A 14,574-nucleotide genomic window follows, 5' to 3' on the forward strand; every position below is an offset into this window, starting at 1 on the left:
TTAAGAATTAAATTTTAAAACTTAAATTACTTGAAAACATTTTCAACTCTAAAATGTAGCAGCTTCTGAAAATAAATGTATTTTACTATTAGATTTAGCTGAGATCCCATTCTGCAAAAAGGGATTTATGTTTAAAGACAGTCTGTAACCCTATTTCAAATCGCTAACCTTTTAAGCTTATTGTTTTTCCTACCTAAAACTTGCAGTGTAGGAAGGAGAGGGGGAACGAGTCATTATTTTGTCAAGTGAACCCTAAATTATCTAGACCATTTACTTTTTTAAAAAAAGGATCCTTTTTATACCTTTAAAAGTGTTTGCTGTAGGAAAAAAAGGCTTTCGTTTTGTTTTTAGGTAAATTCAAATTGTTCATTTTAGACAAGCAGAACGTTTCCATCCTTTTATCCTATTTAATGTATTTTTTCAAATCTCTGCTGTGAGATTCTCTGCAGCTGATGCTGCTACAGTGTAAAACAAACAGAACAATCATTCAGGAAAAGGTGCATGGGTTTGCATTCATCCTACCACTGAGGAATTTTACTCTCTTATAAAAATTATGTTAATGAAAAGCTCCCCTTATTGCACTCCCCACCACCACTTATTCCCAAATCCTGAGGATGTGGGGAAATGTTTGCTTTTACAGGGGTGTCATTAGCAATGAATGTGCTTATGTGGTACCTAGTGGAAGCTGAATCAATTTTAAAGTGCTCTCCTTTTTCTCACCCTCCCCACTCCCTGTACACCTACCCCCCCCCTTCCCTCTTGTTTTCCTAGACACAGTGCCAACATCAATCTCCATCGTAAACTGTTGACCAAAGAACTCGATGACATGGGCCTGGACTCATCGCAGCCCTCCCTTAGCAAGGACCTCCGGGATGAATTTTTGATGAAGATCTATGGTGCCCAGCACCCCTTGGGGCTCGACGTCAGGGAAGACGCCTCCTCTCCCGCGGGGACAGAAGACTCCCACCTGAACGGGTACGGGCGGGGCATGGCGGAGGACTACATGGTCCTGGACCTGAGCACCACCTCCAGCCTCCAGTCCAGCAGCAGCATCCATTCCTCCAGAGAATCCGACGCAGGCAGCGACGAGGGGATCCTCCTGGATGACATCGACGGGGCGAGTGACAGTGGGGAGTCGGCGCACAAGGCCGAGGTCCCCACCCTCGCTGGCAGCCTCGGGGCTGACGTTTCAGGATCTCTGATGTTCAACAGCTTGTCCGGGAGCAATGGTGGGATCATGTGCAACATTTGCCACAAGATGTACAGCAACAAGGGGACCCTGCGAGTGCACTACAAAACCGTGCATTTGCGAGAAATGCACAAGTGCAAAGTCCCCGGTTGCAATATGATGTTCTCCTCTGTGCGAAGCCGGAATCGGCACAGTCAGAACCCTAATCTCCACAAAAACATTCCCTTCACTTCGGTAGATTAGTCTCAGAAAGGACACTACAAATGCCAGCTCTCACCAGATGGCCTACGTATTTGAACTGCCATAGTCAGTGTGTGCTTGTGTACTTGGGATGGTGTGTGTGTATATGTGTGTGCGTATACACACGTATGCCTCTGTGTCTACATATATACACACACACACACACACACACACACACGTTTTCTTTTCTTTAGATACAAAAAGATAAACACTAGGTGCTTTTGAAGTTTTTTTCTCTTTTTCCTTTATAGGTCGGATCTTTCATTTGGGGGTGAAAACAAAGTACCCTTTAAACACGTATACACACATCCACACATAAAAGCGTGCAACTAGCCCAAATTTTGACAGAATAATAATTCCTGGTCCTCTCCAAAGAGACAATTTGTTGTACCCATGACTGTTGCCTGCACAAAAAATAAAAGGGAGGAACAAAAAGAAACAAAAAAGGAACTCCTTATAGTTGTCTTTTGTGAACTTTAAGGTTTTGAGAGAATCTTCAATTAAAGCATGGCAGATTCACCTGTAAATATTTAGCCTTGAGAGGCCAATGATGTAAAACAGTTGTATTGATGGTTGTTTAACTCTTTTGTTTAATTTTTTACAGTTACATCAGCTGTTAGATATACAGAAGAAAAAATAGTTCGCTGGCTAGCTCTATTCATTTATGTTAGCATTAATGCACATTTTTTTAAGGAAAAAAAAAAAACATGGTCTTGTTTTTACTACCTGCTAGATATAGTGATAAAGAGGTGCTGGCATGCCTTACAGCACAGATCTGATTTTTTAAAATGTCCTGTACTAGTACATAAATCCAGTCATGCACTTTTTTTCATACACTACAAGGGGATGTGTAATATCCATGCTTCTTTTTTATCCTTAAACTATTGCCATACTTCGAGTAAGTGTCTTTTTAAAAAAATTCACTTGTATAAAAATGGTCTGGTCAGTATAGGGCACAAATGCCAAACAAAAGTATTAGTGTTAACACAAAACTGCCAACTTTGCACAAGTTTCCAGAAAAGAAAATACAATTAGTCACTCAACATAACCACAGGCCAATTTGTCGGCCACCAGAAAACCGCTTTAGAAAAAAACACTTGGTGATTCAAGTGCCGAATGTTATTACAATCAACACTGCAACCTTCTTGCTTATATGTTAAGTTACATAAAAGGAAAACAAAATTATGTGGTGTGAAACAGCTAAGGCATTTATTCTTTAGAGGCTGGATAATATTTCAGGATACAAAAGCCCAAATTACTCACTATGGAACAAAGCTGAATCCAGTAAGAGTTGAGCACTCATTCGCAAGGACCTAACCCTTAATCCTTTAAAAAGACAAAGTCTGAACTGGGTTGGTCTGTTGTATGGCTATGTAATTCACTGCACGTTCCGCAGTAGTACTCCGATTCAGGCGGGTTTGAGAGACAAAATCAAAGACCTTTAAGAGCGGCAGCAGCAGTACTTGGAAGCTTTGCAAACATGTGCTGAACTTGAACTAAGCAACACTCCTTTCTGAAAAGCCAGAAGAAGGGGGTTTAAAATAGGATCTCTCACTGTTTAGTGTTTTGTGTTTCCCCACACGATTTGTCAGAGAGAAATGAAAGCAAGCCTGAAACCAAGCAATCGAGAGTGAGAAAGAGGAGGGGAGAGGATTCTCCAAACCTTTTTTGTTGTGTTTTGTTTTGTTTTGTTTCCGATGTTTACACATGTTGCCTGAGCTGGTTTACCACATCAGCAGCCTCAGCTACCACAACATACTGACTAAATGATGATATTTACTCAAGTTCAGTCTGCAGCCAAAACCATTAGGGTGTGAGTTGCAGACTGTGTTTTGTTGTCTTTTTTTTTTTTTTTAAGTGGAGGGGGGAAAAAAAGAGATAAACAAGGAATATTTTGTCAAACAGTACCCAGTAATTTAAAGAGAATGTATTTCTTTTCTGCATTTAAGGGCATCAAACATTTCTCTCAGCAGTCTAAAAGTTAGAAATACCCCTCTGTCTTAACTTCTAATGTTATTTCCATTTTTCATGTTTTGTGAGTTTCTTTCTAGGTTCACATCAGCATTCACTTCCGTTAAATTTGCCAAAGGAAACTGTTAATATGTTTCTCTTTTTATTATTCCTGTAGGATTTATCGTACCTCACAGTATTTATTGTTTCCAAAAATAAGCATCATTAGTTGAGGATTCAGTATTCTTCTTTGTGAAAATTTCACAAATGATAGATTCTTAAAGATAAGCTAGATGTGTCTAGGGGCTTTATCTTTTCATCTCCTTCAGAGCATGCTATGGGGTTCATTTAATTCTTCATCTGTTCTACAGTGAGGAGAGACCAAAAGTATTTGCAGTACAAAAGAAATTATATCAGACACTATGTCTGTTAAATGACAAATGTTTACGGCGAAAAAAGCTGAGGAATTAGTGCTATAACCATTTTTGTTTTCTTGTACCTTTGAATTCCCCAAAGTCTTAATTGCTTTATTTTGGTGTTGTGTTAAACTGAATAGACAGAGATGTTTTCCTTTGTTTGTTTTATACCATATAAGACTCTGTACAGTATGTTTGTGAAAGACTGAACTAGAATAATGAAAGTTTGTTTGCAAACATTTTGGTTCTCTTAGCATTCTCTGTGTTGCTGCTGTTGCCCTATTATCCAAATGATTCGATTCCAAAAGAGTGGGAAAAAACATATTTTTGGTATCCCAACAAAAGATTATGGAAACACTAGCTTTGGGAGTGTGCGTAGACTAAATGACACTTCGTTTTATGAAAATAACAAATTTTCAGCCATTTTTAACAGTTACACTCTAGGTTGAAATATTAGAACTCATCTTGTACAAAAATCAGTGTTTACTCTGTTTAATTTAATGTCAACTAAAAGGTCAAAGAGCCCTAATGAGTGAATTACATAGCTGTCAGCAGGTCACAGCAAACGAACCAGGCTTAGAACAATGTTTGTTACTTGCCACAAACCAGGCTAGTGTGGATAGCCAGTTAGAACAAGCCCAGAAGTGACAAGATTCTCAAGGTAGAAGTTCCCTTGCTCAGAGCATGAATGTGTTCACCTGCCTTTTGTTGGAGAAATGGCAGGGAGTCCTGGACAACTTGCCCTTTTGGAGTCTCTCCCCTTTGCTACTATTGTGCCTCAGGTGCCCACATGTTATGGTGGCCTTCTAAGTGGGTGTATAACATTTTCCAATTTAAAGCCTATTTGCTTAAAAGGGACAGGGGGAGTGGACGGAAGTGGTCCATAAGATGGAGAATCATGAAATGTACATTTCTTTTAGTCCCCCAGTGTTGCTTGTTCTTGGGTGTGTGCCTGAGTGCATTGTTTGGACTTAACTCTAAATCTAGTTAAGATGGTGATCTCAAGGCTTATTTGTAAACGGGAAGGATAAAGAGATAAGCATTTTAACCACGGAGCCCTTCATCTTTGCCCACTCATACTCATTTCTTTTTTCATAGGAGTTTCCTATTGTGAAACAGGTTCTGTTCAGCTGCATCCATTCTATGCCAGCTGAAAAAGGAATAGGGATGCAGCTTTTTTATCCAAGCAGCCTTTTCCCATTTGATTGATTTTAACCAGCATTTTGTCACAGGTACAAAATTGGGCAGTATTATTAATGTGCATGTTTGCTAGGTGGTGTTGAAATGTACTGTTTTGATCATTTTAAACTGTGTGTTTGTAAATATCAGAAAGGCTTAGTCTGCTTAGGGAGTATCTGCGTGTTATGGAGGGGGACGACACAGAGCAAGAATAGGTAATTTGGTTTTAAAAATGTGATAAAAAGCGGGACATTCTTTGTTCTGCTATTAATTGTATTGAAATAAGTCAATGCATTTCAGATCTTAGTCCGGCCACCCAGTTCAGCCTGATGCCTTTTAAAGGTTTCAGGGTGTTAATGTTTTCCTTCTCAAGGTGACAAACATCTTTTGAAATTGTTTTTAGCACAATGGCGCCACTGTCCTTGTAGTGTAATTTCTTTGGTCGTGAATTTCCAGGCCCTTCCAGTAAGAGGAGAAAGGCACTTAAGTGGTCAATAGCCTGTTAGTATATACATTGCTCTTAAAAAAAAAAAAAAAAAAAGCAAGCTTTGAATATATCAAGAATGGGCTGGCTCTTGCAGAGGCATTCTCCTCATTTTACTCAGGGGAAACCATGCGCTGGGTTCCCACCAAATAAAAAGTGACCTTTTGTTCCCCTTCCTCTGTACACACCCCTGACGTGTGCCAAGCAAATGAGAAAGGGGGCCGCCCTTGGCAATTAAAACAGAAAGAGGCCAGTAATCAGATTGAGACGGACATGCTGCTAACTGCCAACAGTTGACCTGAGCAGTCCTAACTTGCACTTGGTCTTTAGCGTTGGGTTAGATTGACTAACAGAGTGAATAAAGTTCAGCCCTCGTAAGACACACTCCATCTGCCGTCATCAGAAACAGATCATCCAGAAGAAACCTTTGAGCCTGTGGACACACTCCTTTTCTTGAACTTTTCAAAATTAGGACAAATTTCAGGGTTTTTAAAAATCACTTATATTCCCCCAAACTTGGAATATTTAGAGGATTTTGCTTTTCCCTCTCATTTTTTGTCTAATGGGAGGGGTCTAAATGAGTACGGAGGGCAATAAAAGGCAGGTGCCAAAGAGACTGGAGAGAATCACAGTTCTTTAAAGCAGAGTGAGGGATATTAAGTAGAGGATTCGTACCCGCCCTGGCTTGAAGGTAACCAGAAAAGAAAATAGTGAAGGCACTGAAACAGTCACGAGAAAAGTCTGGCGCAGCTCAGCCTAGCAGCCAGCGAGAGCACATTGATGCAGTGCCCCCCAGAGCTCCCCATGACCAGGTGCATCACTGAACCCCAGTCTGAGGAGGGAGGGAGGAAGAAAGGAAGGCTGCTGCCTGGAATAGCTCAAGTCCCTTTCGGATCACGGGAGCCAACTAGGGCAGTTGTGGAGGGGCTGTTCTTTTTTTCTTTTCTTTTTTTTTTTTTTTTGGAGTGGAAAGTGATGCTAAAGTCCCTTAGGGAACAAAAAGATCCATTGGGTCAACTAGGTCCTAGAAAAGTCCAATGGTCAAACCAAGCTCTAGCTGTGACAAGTGGAGTTGAAGGGCATGGTAGCCAGCACGGATCTGTTCTTTCTCCATCATTTCTGTGGCTTTTTGCCCCCATAGCCGTGCTAGCGATGCTATGTGGCTAAAAATCTCTTGATCAGAATGTGAGCTCATTCACCTTTCTACGAAGCATAAAAGTAACTTTTCTGTTTTCATATTTTCCCTCCAAGCTGAACTGTGTGTGGTAGGTAGCCTTGCTTATGTTAGCATTAAGGCCATATCTGCTCTGTCCTAAACGTATTTCCCTATTTCCTATAGTTGGAGAGTTGCTCACTGTAAACGTTAATTTTCCGTTAGTATTACGTAAATCCAGCTGTAAAACTGACTAGTGAATTAATCTAACATCACTCTTGCCCAGACACCCATCCTTTCCTGTGTCCTCCCATCATCCTCATTCTTCCTACATTTTGCACAAAAATGATGTTTATGGTCATTCGGCAATAACTGGACATCAAATAGTGTCTTTTTGGCATTTGTTGAAAAATCCAAATGCCTAATCACAGGGGTTTTAAAAAAAAACCTAAGCATTTTTACAAGTACACTGAATTGGATCAGCATTATTGTTCATTATAATGCTATATATTTTTTTGAAGTAACGTACTATAGTTGTCATAAAACTATCTTTATTCTCCTCTGAAGTGTTGTAAATTCATTTGACCTTTACTGCAAAAAAAAAAAATCTTTTCTATATAGTGTATCAAGACAAGGCTCAGTTTGTAACAAATAGTGGAGGGTTACAAAAGAGGAAGGGAAAAGGCCAGGCTGAGCATCGAGAAGCTTCAGTTCAATTTCACCTCATATCTTTCTAATAACTTACTTGTCACTTTATTACCTTCCAGTAATGTGAACGCTGCTGACAAGACTGTCACACTAACAGCAGACAACACCCTCTCTGCTTCAGCTCCAGGTCTCCTGGCTACTTATTGCCCTGGCCCTGAAGGGACACAAACTAATAGTGTGCTTTCCAGTTCAGCACTTGGCCATCAAATATAAAAGGATGCGTAATTGCCTGTTTATCCCTTGTGAAGGGGAAATTGAGTACAAGGGCTAGGCTTTCCCACTGAGTTCCCTGATGTACACACATTCACAGTCTGTCTCTCTCTCTCTCTCTCTCTCTCTCTCTCTCTGTCTCTCTCTCTCTCTCCCCCCACCCCCTTCTCCTCCCAGCACATGAGCCCGTACACACACCCACTAAACTGTATCTTTGGTAAGCCCAAAGCCGCCTCAAGGTGCCCTCTCCAGCTATTAAGTGGACAGTAACAAGACTACTTCTTAAGGGTCAGTAGAGAGATGCTGACTTTGATGGCATCCTTTGAGTCTTTGGAAACTTAAGTATTGCAATTCCAAGCCCATGCATTTTGGGAGTACTGGGTGTGGCCCTATAATGAGAGCACAGTTTCTGCAAGTCAGTGACAAAAGTGGTATTAGATCGCCCCATATTCTGTAAGGAAAGCATTAAAATGTTTTTCCTCCCCTTCAAAAAGTGCACGTGTTGTAACAAATTGGTTGTGCGTGGTGGTAAAAAAAAAAAAAAATTTTTTTTTTCTTTTTTAGTTTTGACGCCCAATTGTTAGTCTAAATGAACACGTGTCTTGCCATGAGAACCTCCAAATCCATAGTGTAACAAGACAAATTCACCTTTGTTTTGTTTAATTGGACTGACAATCTGAAAAAAATAATAAGGCACGGGGACTTTGACTTGAATCACTAAAACAGAGACCACCCTATACGTAAAAGTAAATTCTCCACTTTGGGAAAATTTTGGTAAGTACAAGCGCGTGAGCTTTACGAAATCAAGTGACTAGGGGACAAAAGGTACAAAGGAAGATCACGTGAAAGTGTTATCTTCCCAAACATCTTGAGCCTGAACAGCATGTAGGTATTGGCTGCTATTTTTTATATTAAACTACTTAAAGGATGGTAAAAGGTGGCTAGTTGGTGGCTAAATGAAGTGCAAGATCTCTGTGCATCTTCCTTGGGGAACTAGGGGACTCCATGCTTCCTTCTAACCCTCCAGCAGCAGGTCTGTTAGAAGCTGATGACCCGCCCCCCAACCCCGCTTTGAACAGTCACATTTCAAATCTATTTGTCAACCCAATAAGATACAGGTGGGTGTCATCTTTGATACTAACTTACGCAAAGAGAAAAGTGGCAGATTTAGGGACAGACGACTTACCAGGTCTGTGTTGACAAACCCGTGCTAAAATAATTGCATTAACCACTTAGGACTGGGAAGAAAAGCACTTTGAGTAAAGGATTCTTGGGGTCAGAGAAAAAGCAGTTGATGTTTTTTGAAGTTCCCCCAGTATGTATATATTACAATCATTTAGCAAACATCTTAAGAGAATCTTAATTAAAAATTCAGCTGCCAGAATTGCACAGATTCTGCTGACTAATATGACCTTTCCCCCACCCTTTAAATAACAGGGATGCTTAAGGACACTCCCAATTATTTTAATGTGTTTCTAGCTTCCTTTTTTTTAAAGACTCTGAAGGGAAGGAAGAGGAGAAAAAGGTATTTTAACAAGAATGGAGAGAAGTAGATAGTATAAAACTATATTTCTTGAAGAGAGAATATCTAAGCGTTATACCGAGACTTTATAAGGCTTCCTGTTGCCAAATGTGATGCTGAAATAATGCACAAGTAAGATGGCAAATCGATCCATTATGAACCAGCTCTGCCCACTTCTGTTACGGAATGCAAGGATTGAGAGGTGACTCGGGGCGGGGGGTGGCCCTGGATGTGTGCGAGAGCTCCACTCATCTGGTCCTGGAAATGCTTTCCACAAGAAGGGGAGAAAAGCCCAGCCCGCTTGGTAGTCCCCCGCTGCAAGGTGAGCTGACCTGGCACTGTTTCCACAGGAGACAGGCTGCCCGTCCTTTCCATGCTAGGAGACAAAGCATCCCCCTGCCCTGCCTGTGAATCAGTGCCACAGCCATGAGAAGCGGTGATTCACGAGGTGTGATGCTCTTGACTCCCAGACAATGTGCTGAGTTAGTAGGTTCACTTGAGATGCATAAACCAAGGTTGAATTTTTTTTTTCATTTAGTACTCAATTTGGAGCATTTTTGCATGTCTTTGTACAGAGTAATCCATTCCTCTCATTGCCCATCTTAATCTCCCCTGAGTTTTCCATTATATTTCCACCCCTGCCCTGTCTTCTTCTGATCTCACCCACCCCTTAAAAAAATTCTTTTCTGAAGCAAGAAGGTAGAACACTCCCTCCCTCACCCGGATTTTGATGGCTTATGGAAACATTTGTGTGTTCTACCCTGTCCAGGGTTTACATAACGTGGATTAAGTGAATGAGATGTTCTAGCATTATATATTAAGCTTATATGACTAAGATTTATAATATATGGTGCTCTCACTTTCCTGTGCAAACTTTGGTTCAGCTGCCCTGCAGAAAAGTCTTACCATTTTCCTACCAGTGCCAGTACGAACAAGGGCAGGATTGCTAAACGTGGGTATCTGGAGGTCTGAGGGGTGAGGGAAGGCAGAGAAACCAGGAGAAGACTTCGGTCTGAGGCCTCCCTGGGCCTTTCCTCAAAGGTGGAGGCGAGTCGGGGCTTCAGGAAAGAAAGCTCTCCGTTCTCTACTGCTCTTCAGGGACTAGGCCTTTTGGAACTAGCAAGATCCCTCACCTGGTTGAGAGAACGCCTAACTTTCTTATTCACCCCAAACCCACTGGTGTGTCTCGCTAACAAAAACATTTGACTCAACCTGCCTATTTGACAGCAAAATTGGCCCAAGGGAATTGAAATATCTTAAGGAAAAGAATTTTCTCCAAGATACGTCCTCTCCCTCCTCCCAGAGTTTGGGGGTTTATGCTTTTTTCGTTTCTCTTCTCCTCTGCATCAGACCAGCCTCTCTGCTCAGCCTGCCACAGAACCAAAGTTTGCACTACAAAAGGGCGCAGCACCAAGGGACGGGGACAGCTTGCATCACCCTGATCTAATCATTGTGACGTCGGTAGCTTCGTAAATACTGTATGTACCTTGAACAAGGGTTTTGTTTTTGTTTCGTTTTTGGTTTTGCTTTTCGGTTTGTTTTTATTAGTAGTCTGAGGGAATTAAAAGTTTTTATTTGCTATTTCTTTTGTTGTATTTTCTGTACTATAACTGTCTACAGTATGTCTTTTGCATAAAATGCATAAGGGTTTGGGGATGTAAATGGAATTTTATTCATATTTTGTCCAAATACCTCTTGTAATTTGTATCAAAATTCTTGTACAATTTTTATATTAAAGATTTATCACTGATCTCTTCTTACCTTCTTGATTTGAAGAAACCTCAACAAACTCCAAGAGACCTTTATAAAACACACCTAGAAACACTTCAGCCCACATCGTGACTCACCCTTATTTAAGCACACTTGTTGGATAACTCAGTCTTCATTTTGGTCTGAGTTATGGTATTACTGAATTCACTTCTTAGGAAGATCAAACTCATCTCTTGCTCAGATGGCAAAGCTGAGTCAGAGCTACGGAGATCCTAGCCAGTCCCGATGCAACCCAGCAAACACTGACTGAGCCTTTTCTCACTAAAGCTATCCCTTTGGGGATGCTTTTCCAGTGTCTCTCAAGAATTTCTTGTCCCCAAAGCCTTGGCACAAGCTCTTTTAAGGAAAGGAAGACCTTAGGTATATTTGCCCCTTGGCTTTCTGCAAATATCTTCCACCTTGACCCTGTGAAATTTGTGGACAGCAGCCAACTGGATGATGACTATATATATGCTTTTTTCATGCTAGATACTTGTGTTTCAGTTTATATTCTCTTGACAGTGGTTTTCTGCAGATTGTGCTTGTTATCATCTAGAAATAAAACTAGCAGATGGAAAGATGTTATCATCTAGAAATAAAACTAGCAGATGACATCTGTCATACTGCTTGAGGCCAATGGGAAGAGGCATATAGGGTGCTTCTGACTCGGCAACTGTTTCCTATTACCCCACCTTTTAAACCAATTCTAGCTAAACATTAGGCTAACCCAGACTACAACTTCTGCTGGAGTCTCCCTTCCAATGTAGTAGTTCCTGTTCTCCATCCCTGGAGCCACACTTATCCAAGTCTCCCCGGCTTGTACCACCCCCTTCTCCCATTTCCTCTGACCTCTGACCCAGAGAAACAAGCCACCCAGACTCTCTAGCAACCCCCTTGGCCCCAGGCCTCTGGCCAGCAAGGGACTGGACAGGCTGCTTGTACCTGTCTGGCTGTCATCAGACCCACAGAAAGGAACTGGCCAGCCAGCTTCAGGTACCACTGACTGAGGGTCCCACTCAAGGTAGCAAAGGTGCCTACCACCAAGCATTGATGGCGAGCGGGGGGAGCCCCCCCTCCAATTTCCTCTGAGCACCCACAGACGGTTTCGGGGGTGAGAGCGAAGAAATGAAAGGTGAAACAATTTGGGGGAAGTCAACCTCCACTGAGGCATGTGGTTATTAAATGTCACGGATGTGTTAACGCACCCCTACAGGGAATCCAAGCATAATTATGATCTTTTCATCAGTCATAACATGTCTGTAATTGGCAAGAATCCTCCCTCAAACAGCTCCTTCTTCTTTAAAAAAAAAAAATTGTTTTAAATGTTATTAAATGGTGGAAATCCTCCTTTTTAGCGAAGAGGCCCCCATGAATTCAACTCTTGGCACAAAGCTAATCAGAGCTGCCTGGGTTGCGGCCAGTTGCTCTTCTGAGCCACTGGAAGACTTGCCGACTGCTAGTCTGCCCCGTGTCAGTTGACAGTATGACAGTAGATTAAGTGCTACTAATTTAATAAAGCTGCTCTGAGGATGGAGCCGATCTATCAATGAAGACCAGAGATGATCTCATGCCTGGGGGCTCGGGAGGGGCAGCTGAGAATATCGAAGTGCCTCAAGTAATACTAGGGGGAAATCTATCGATCCTCTGTAAGGTGCAGTTATTTTTAGTCACCTGACTCTCAGGCACCCAATCATTACCCATATTCATCAGAGACATAATGAACAGAGGTATTGATTAGCAGGGGTAGCTGAAGAGATTTCCCAACAGTGCCAGTTCACGCTGATAGGTCTCCAATGGGAATACAAGCCATGCAGCCCAGGAATATAACTTACTCTGTTCTAGGTCCTTCCATCGATTTTATGTTGGGGGGAGAAGGGGAAGGAGGGAGAGACAGACAGTCTTGCACACAGTGGTGCTCCCTTGACCTTTCCCTGAAACCTTCCTTGAAAAGAAGAGAAAACCAACGCACTACAACAGTCAACAAGTACGCAGCCCTGCTCCAAGTTGCCCGCTTCTCTCCAGGCTGGCTGTCCTACCTCATCTCTGATTGCCGTGTGTGTTATCTTGACTTATAGAGATGTGCTCGAAGCTGGGACGTGCCAGTCAGAGCTCAGAGCCATCAGGCAGACGAAGCCTTTTCCCTCCCCTAAAGATCAACATATGGCTTCAGGAAATTATTGTGTTAGGCTAATTGCACCAAGTTGGCATGGTAGGAGCGTAATGAGTCCCGGTTTCAGCACACTGACCCCAAACCCAGTGATGCCAGCGCAGAGTAACTTTCCAAGCATTTTGCCTCATGGCAGGAAACCTCATTGAGCTGCTGTCTGCAAAAGGCATTTGGTTCTATTTCTAGCGTGCGCCCTGATCCTGCACTGCATGCTCCAATCGTACAAGGGAGTTTGCTGTGCGGTTCAGGCGAGCGCTTGTCCTTCCAGAGAGCTGGTGGTGACCCACAGCCCACAACCATCAGAAGCCATGTCTTGCCTGACGGGTAACTAGAAACCGTTATGAAAATGCTGATAGGTAACTAGAAACCATTAAACCCCAGGGAGGAAAAAGACTGTAAAGGATTAACACAAGGACAGCTATAAAAAAATAAATCTCAGATGCATGATTAGAAACCAGAAATGCACAAAGTCCAACTGTCTGTCATCCACACTGGATATTAGCAACACTTGACTTGGATATTAATGAAATGCTGTAGGAACTTGAAGTCACCTCTTAACCACTGAAGCTGGAGGCAAGTTTCTCTTTGCTCCAGTCTCTTCTTACCTGAGTCCAGGGTTCTGATGACGTGCAATTTCGTTTGCCTCCGATTATTCTTGCCAGCGTGCCTTAATCTGTCTTACCTTGGCCAGCAGACTTGTTCACCTTCCAGTCCAGGAGAGGTCCAGCGTCTCCTTGGACTTTAGACTTTTGTATGTACCGCCTTCAGCCTTTTCTTTGCCCGTCTTCATTCTCTTCATCATGATGTTCAGTTCAATTTCTGTTTTCTTGGCTGAAACCATTAAAAAAAATCAGTTCAATATATTTGGATCCCCTGGGATTAGACTGTACCTTAACTTCTTTCCAAACGTAAGAACTTACAGGGAAAAAAATATCAAAGATTTCAATAATTTTAAATCCTGAGTTCAGTGCATTGTGCAGCAACTTCAAGTTTTTGGAATGCTCCAAAAAACATGGTCATAAGCAATTGAATTTGGACGTTATCAGGGTTTGGGGCATGTGCTGTGTGAGGGGATTTAAAATTATTAGGCCACTTCCAGGTTTTAGAGAGATTCATTTTTATAAATATAAGTGCTATTAACAATTCAAAGCACTCTCATAATTCCCCATCTTTGTTCTTCCCCGATCTCAATTTCAATTTTTTTAAGATTTTTTTCTTAAGTGGAGAATTTCCTTCCCAAGTTTCACAAAGTCATTTGCAGACTGAAAACAAGACACTTATTTGATTATTTTCAGATGTCACGTCAATTGGTCTTGAGCAGAAAGTAATCCTGCAAGATGTTATGCTTTATGCTTTCTGTTCTTTCAAAAACCACAAACCTGTGTGTTTGAAAGTATGTCTCTTTCCAAAAAAGCCCTCAGCCACACCCACAGAGTGCACATGTGAGGATGGCTTCAGGCTCATACACAGACATGCCTTTTCAAGGAAGCAACAGAGTCCACTCACTTCACAGATCTACTGTGAGTGTAAGCAGAGAGTGAAAGAGAAAAAGCCAGGGTGAAATCCAGCAAGTTGTGTCTAGCAGGGAATTGTGTTCTCAACACTTC

At 41.8% G+C, this 14,574-nt stretch overlaps 1 protein-coding gene across 7 annotated transcripts in view; it reads left to right on the forward strand.

Annotated features, from left to right (window-relative positions):
• The window catches only part of BNC2 (basonuclin 2), a 429,626-nt gene extending 418,825 nt beyond the window's left edge, over positions 1-10,801 (forward strand). For all 7 annotated transcript variants that reach the window (XM_033439739.2, XM_033439741.2, XM_033439736.2 and 4 more), the window contains one exon: positions 772-10,801. In XM_033439739.2, coding sequence (XP_033295630.1) covers positions 772-1,432 — 661 coding nt within the window. In that variant the 3' untranslated portion in view covers positions 1,433-10,801. The remainder of the gene's footprint in view (positions 1-771) is intronic.
• Positions 10,802-14,574: the final 3,773 nt, after the last annotated feature.

Source organism: Orcinus orca, chromosome 6 (genome assembly GCF_937001465.1).
Source record: "Orcinus orca chromosome 6, mOrcOrc1.1, whole genome shotgun sequence".
In the NCBI taxonomy this organism is placed as follows: domain Eukaryota; kingdom Metazoa; phylum Chordata; class Mammalia; order Artiodactyla; family Delphinidae; genus Orcinus; species Orcinus orca.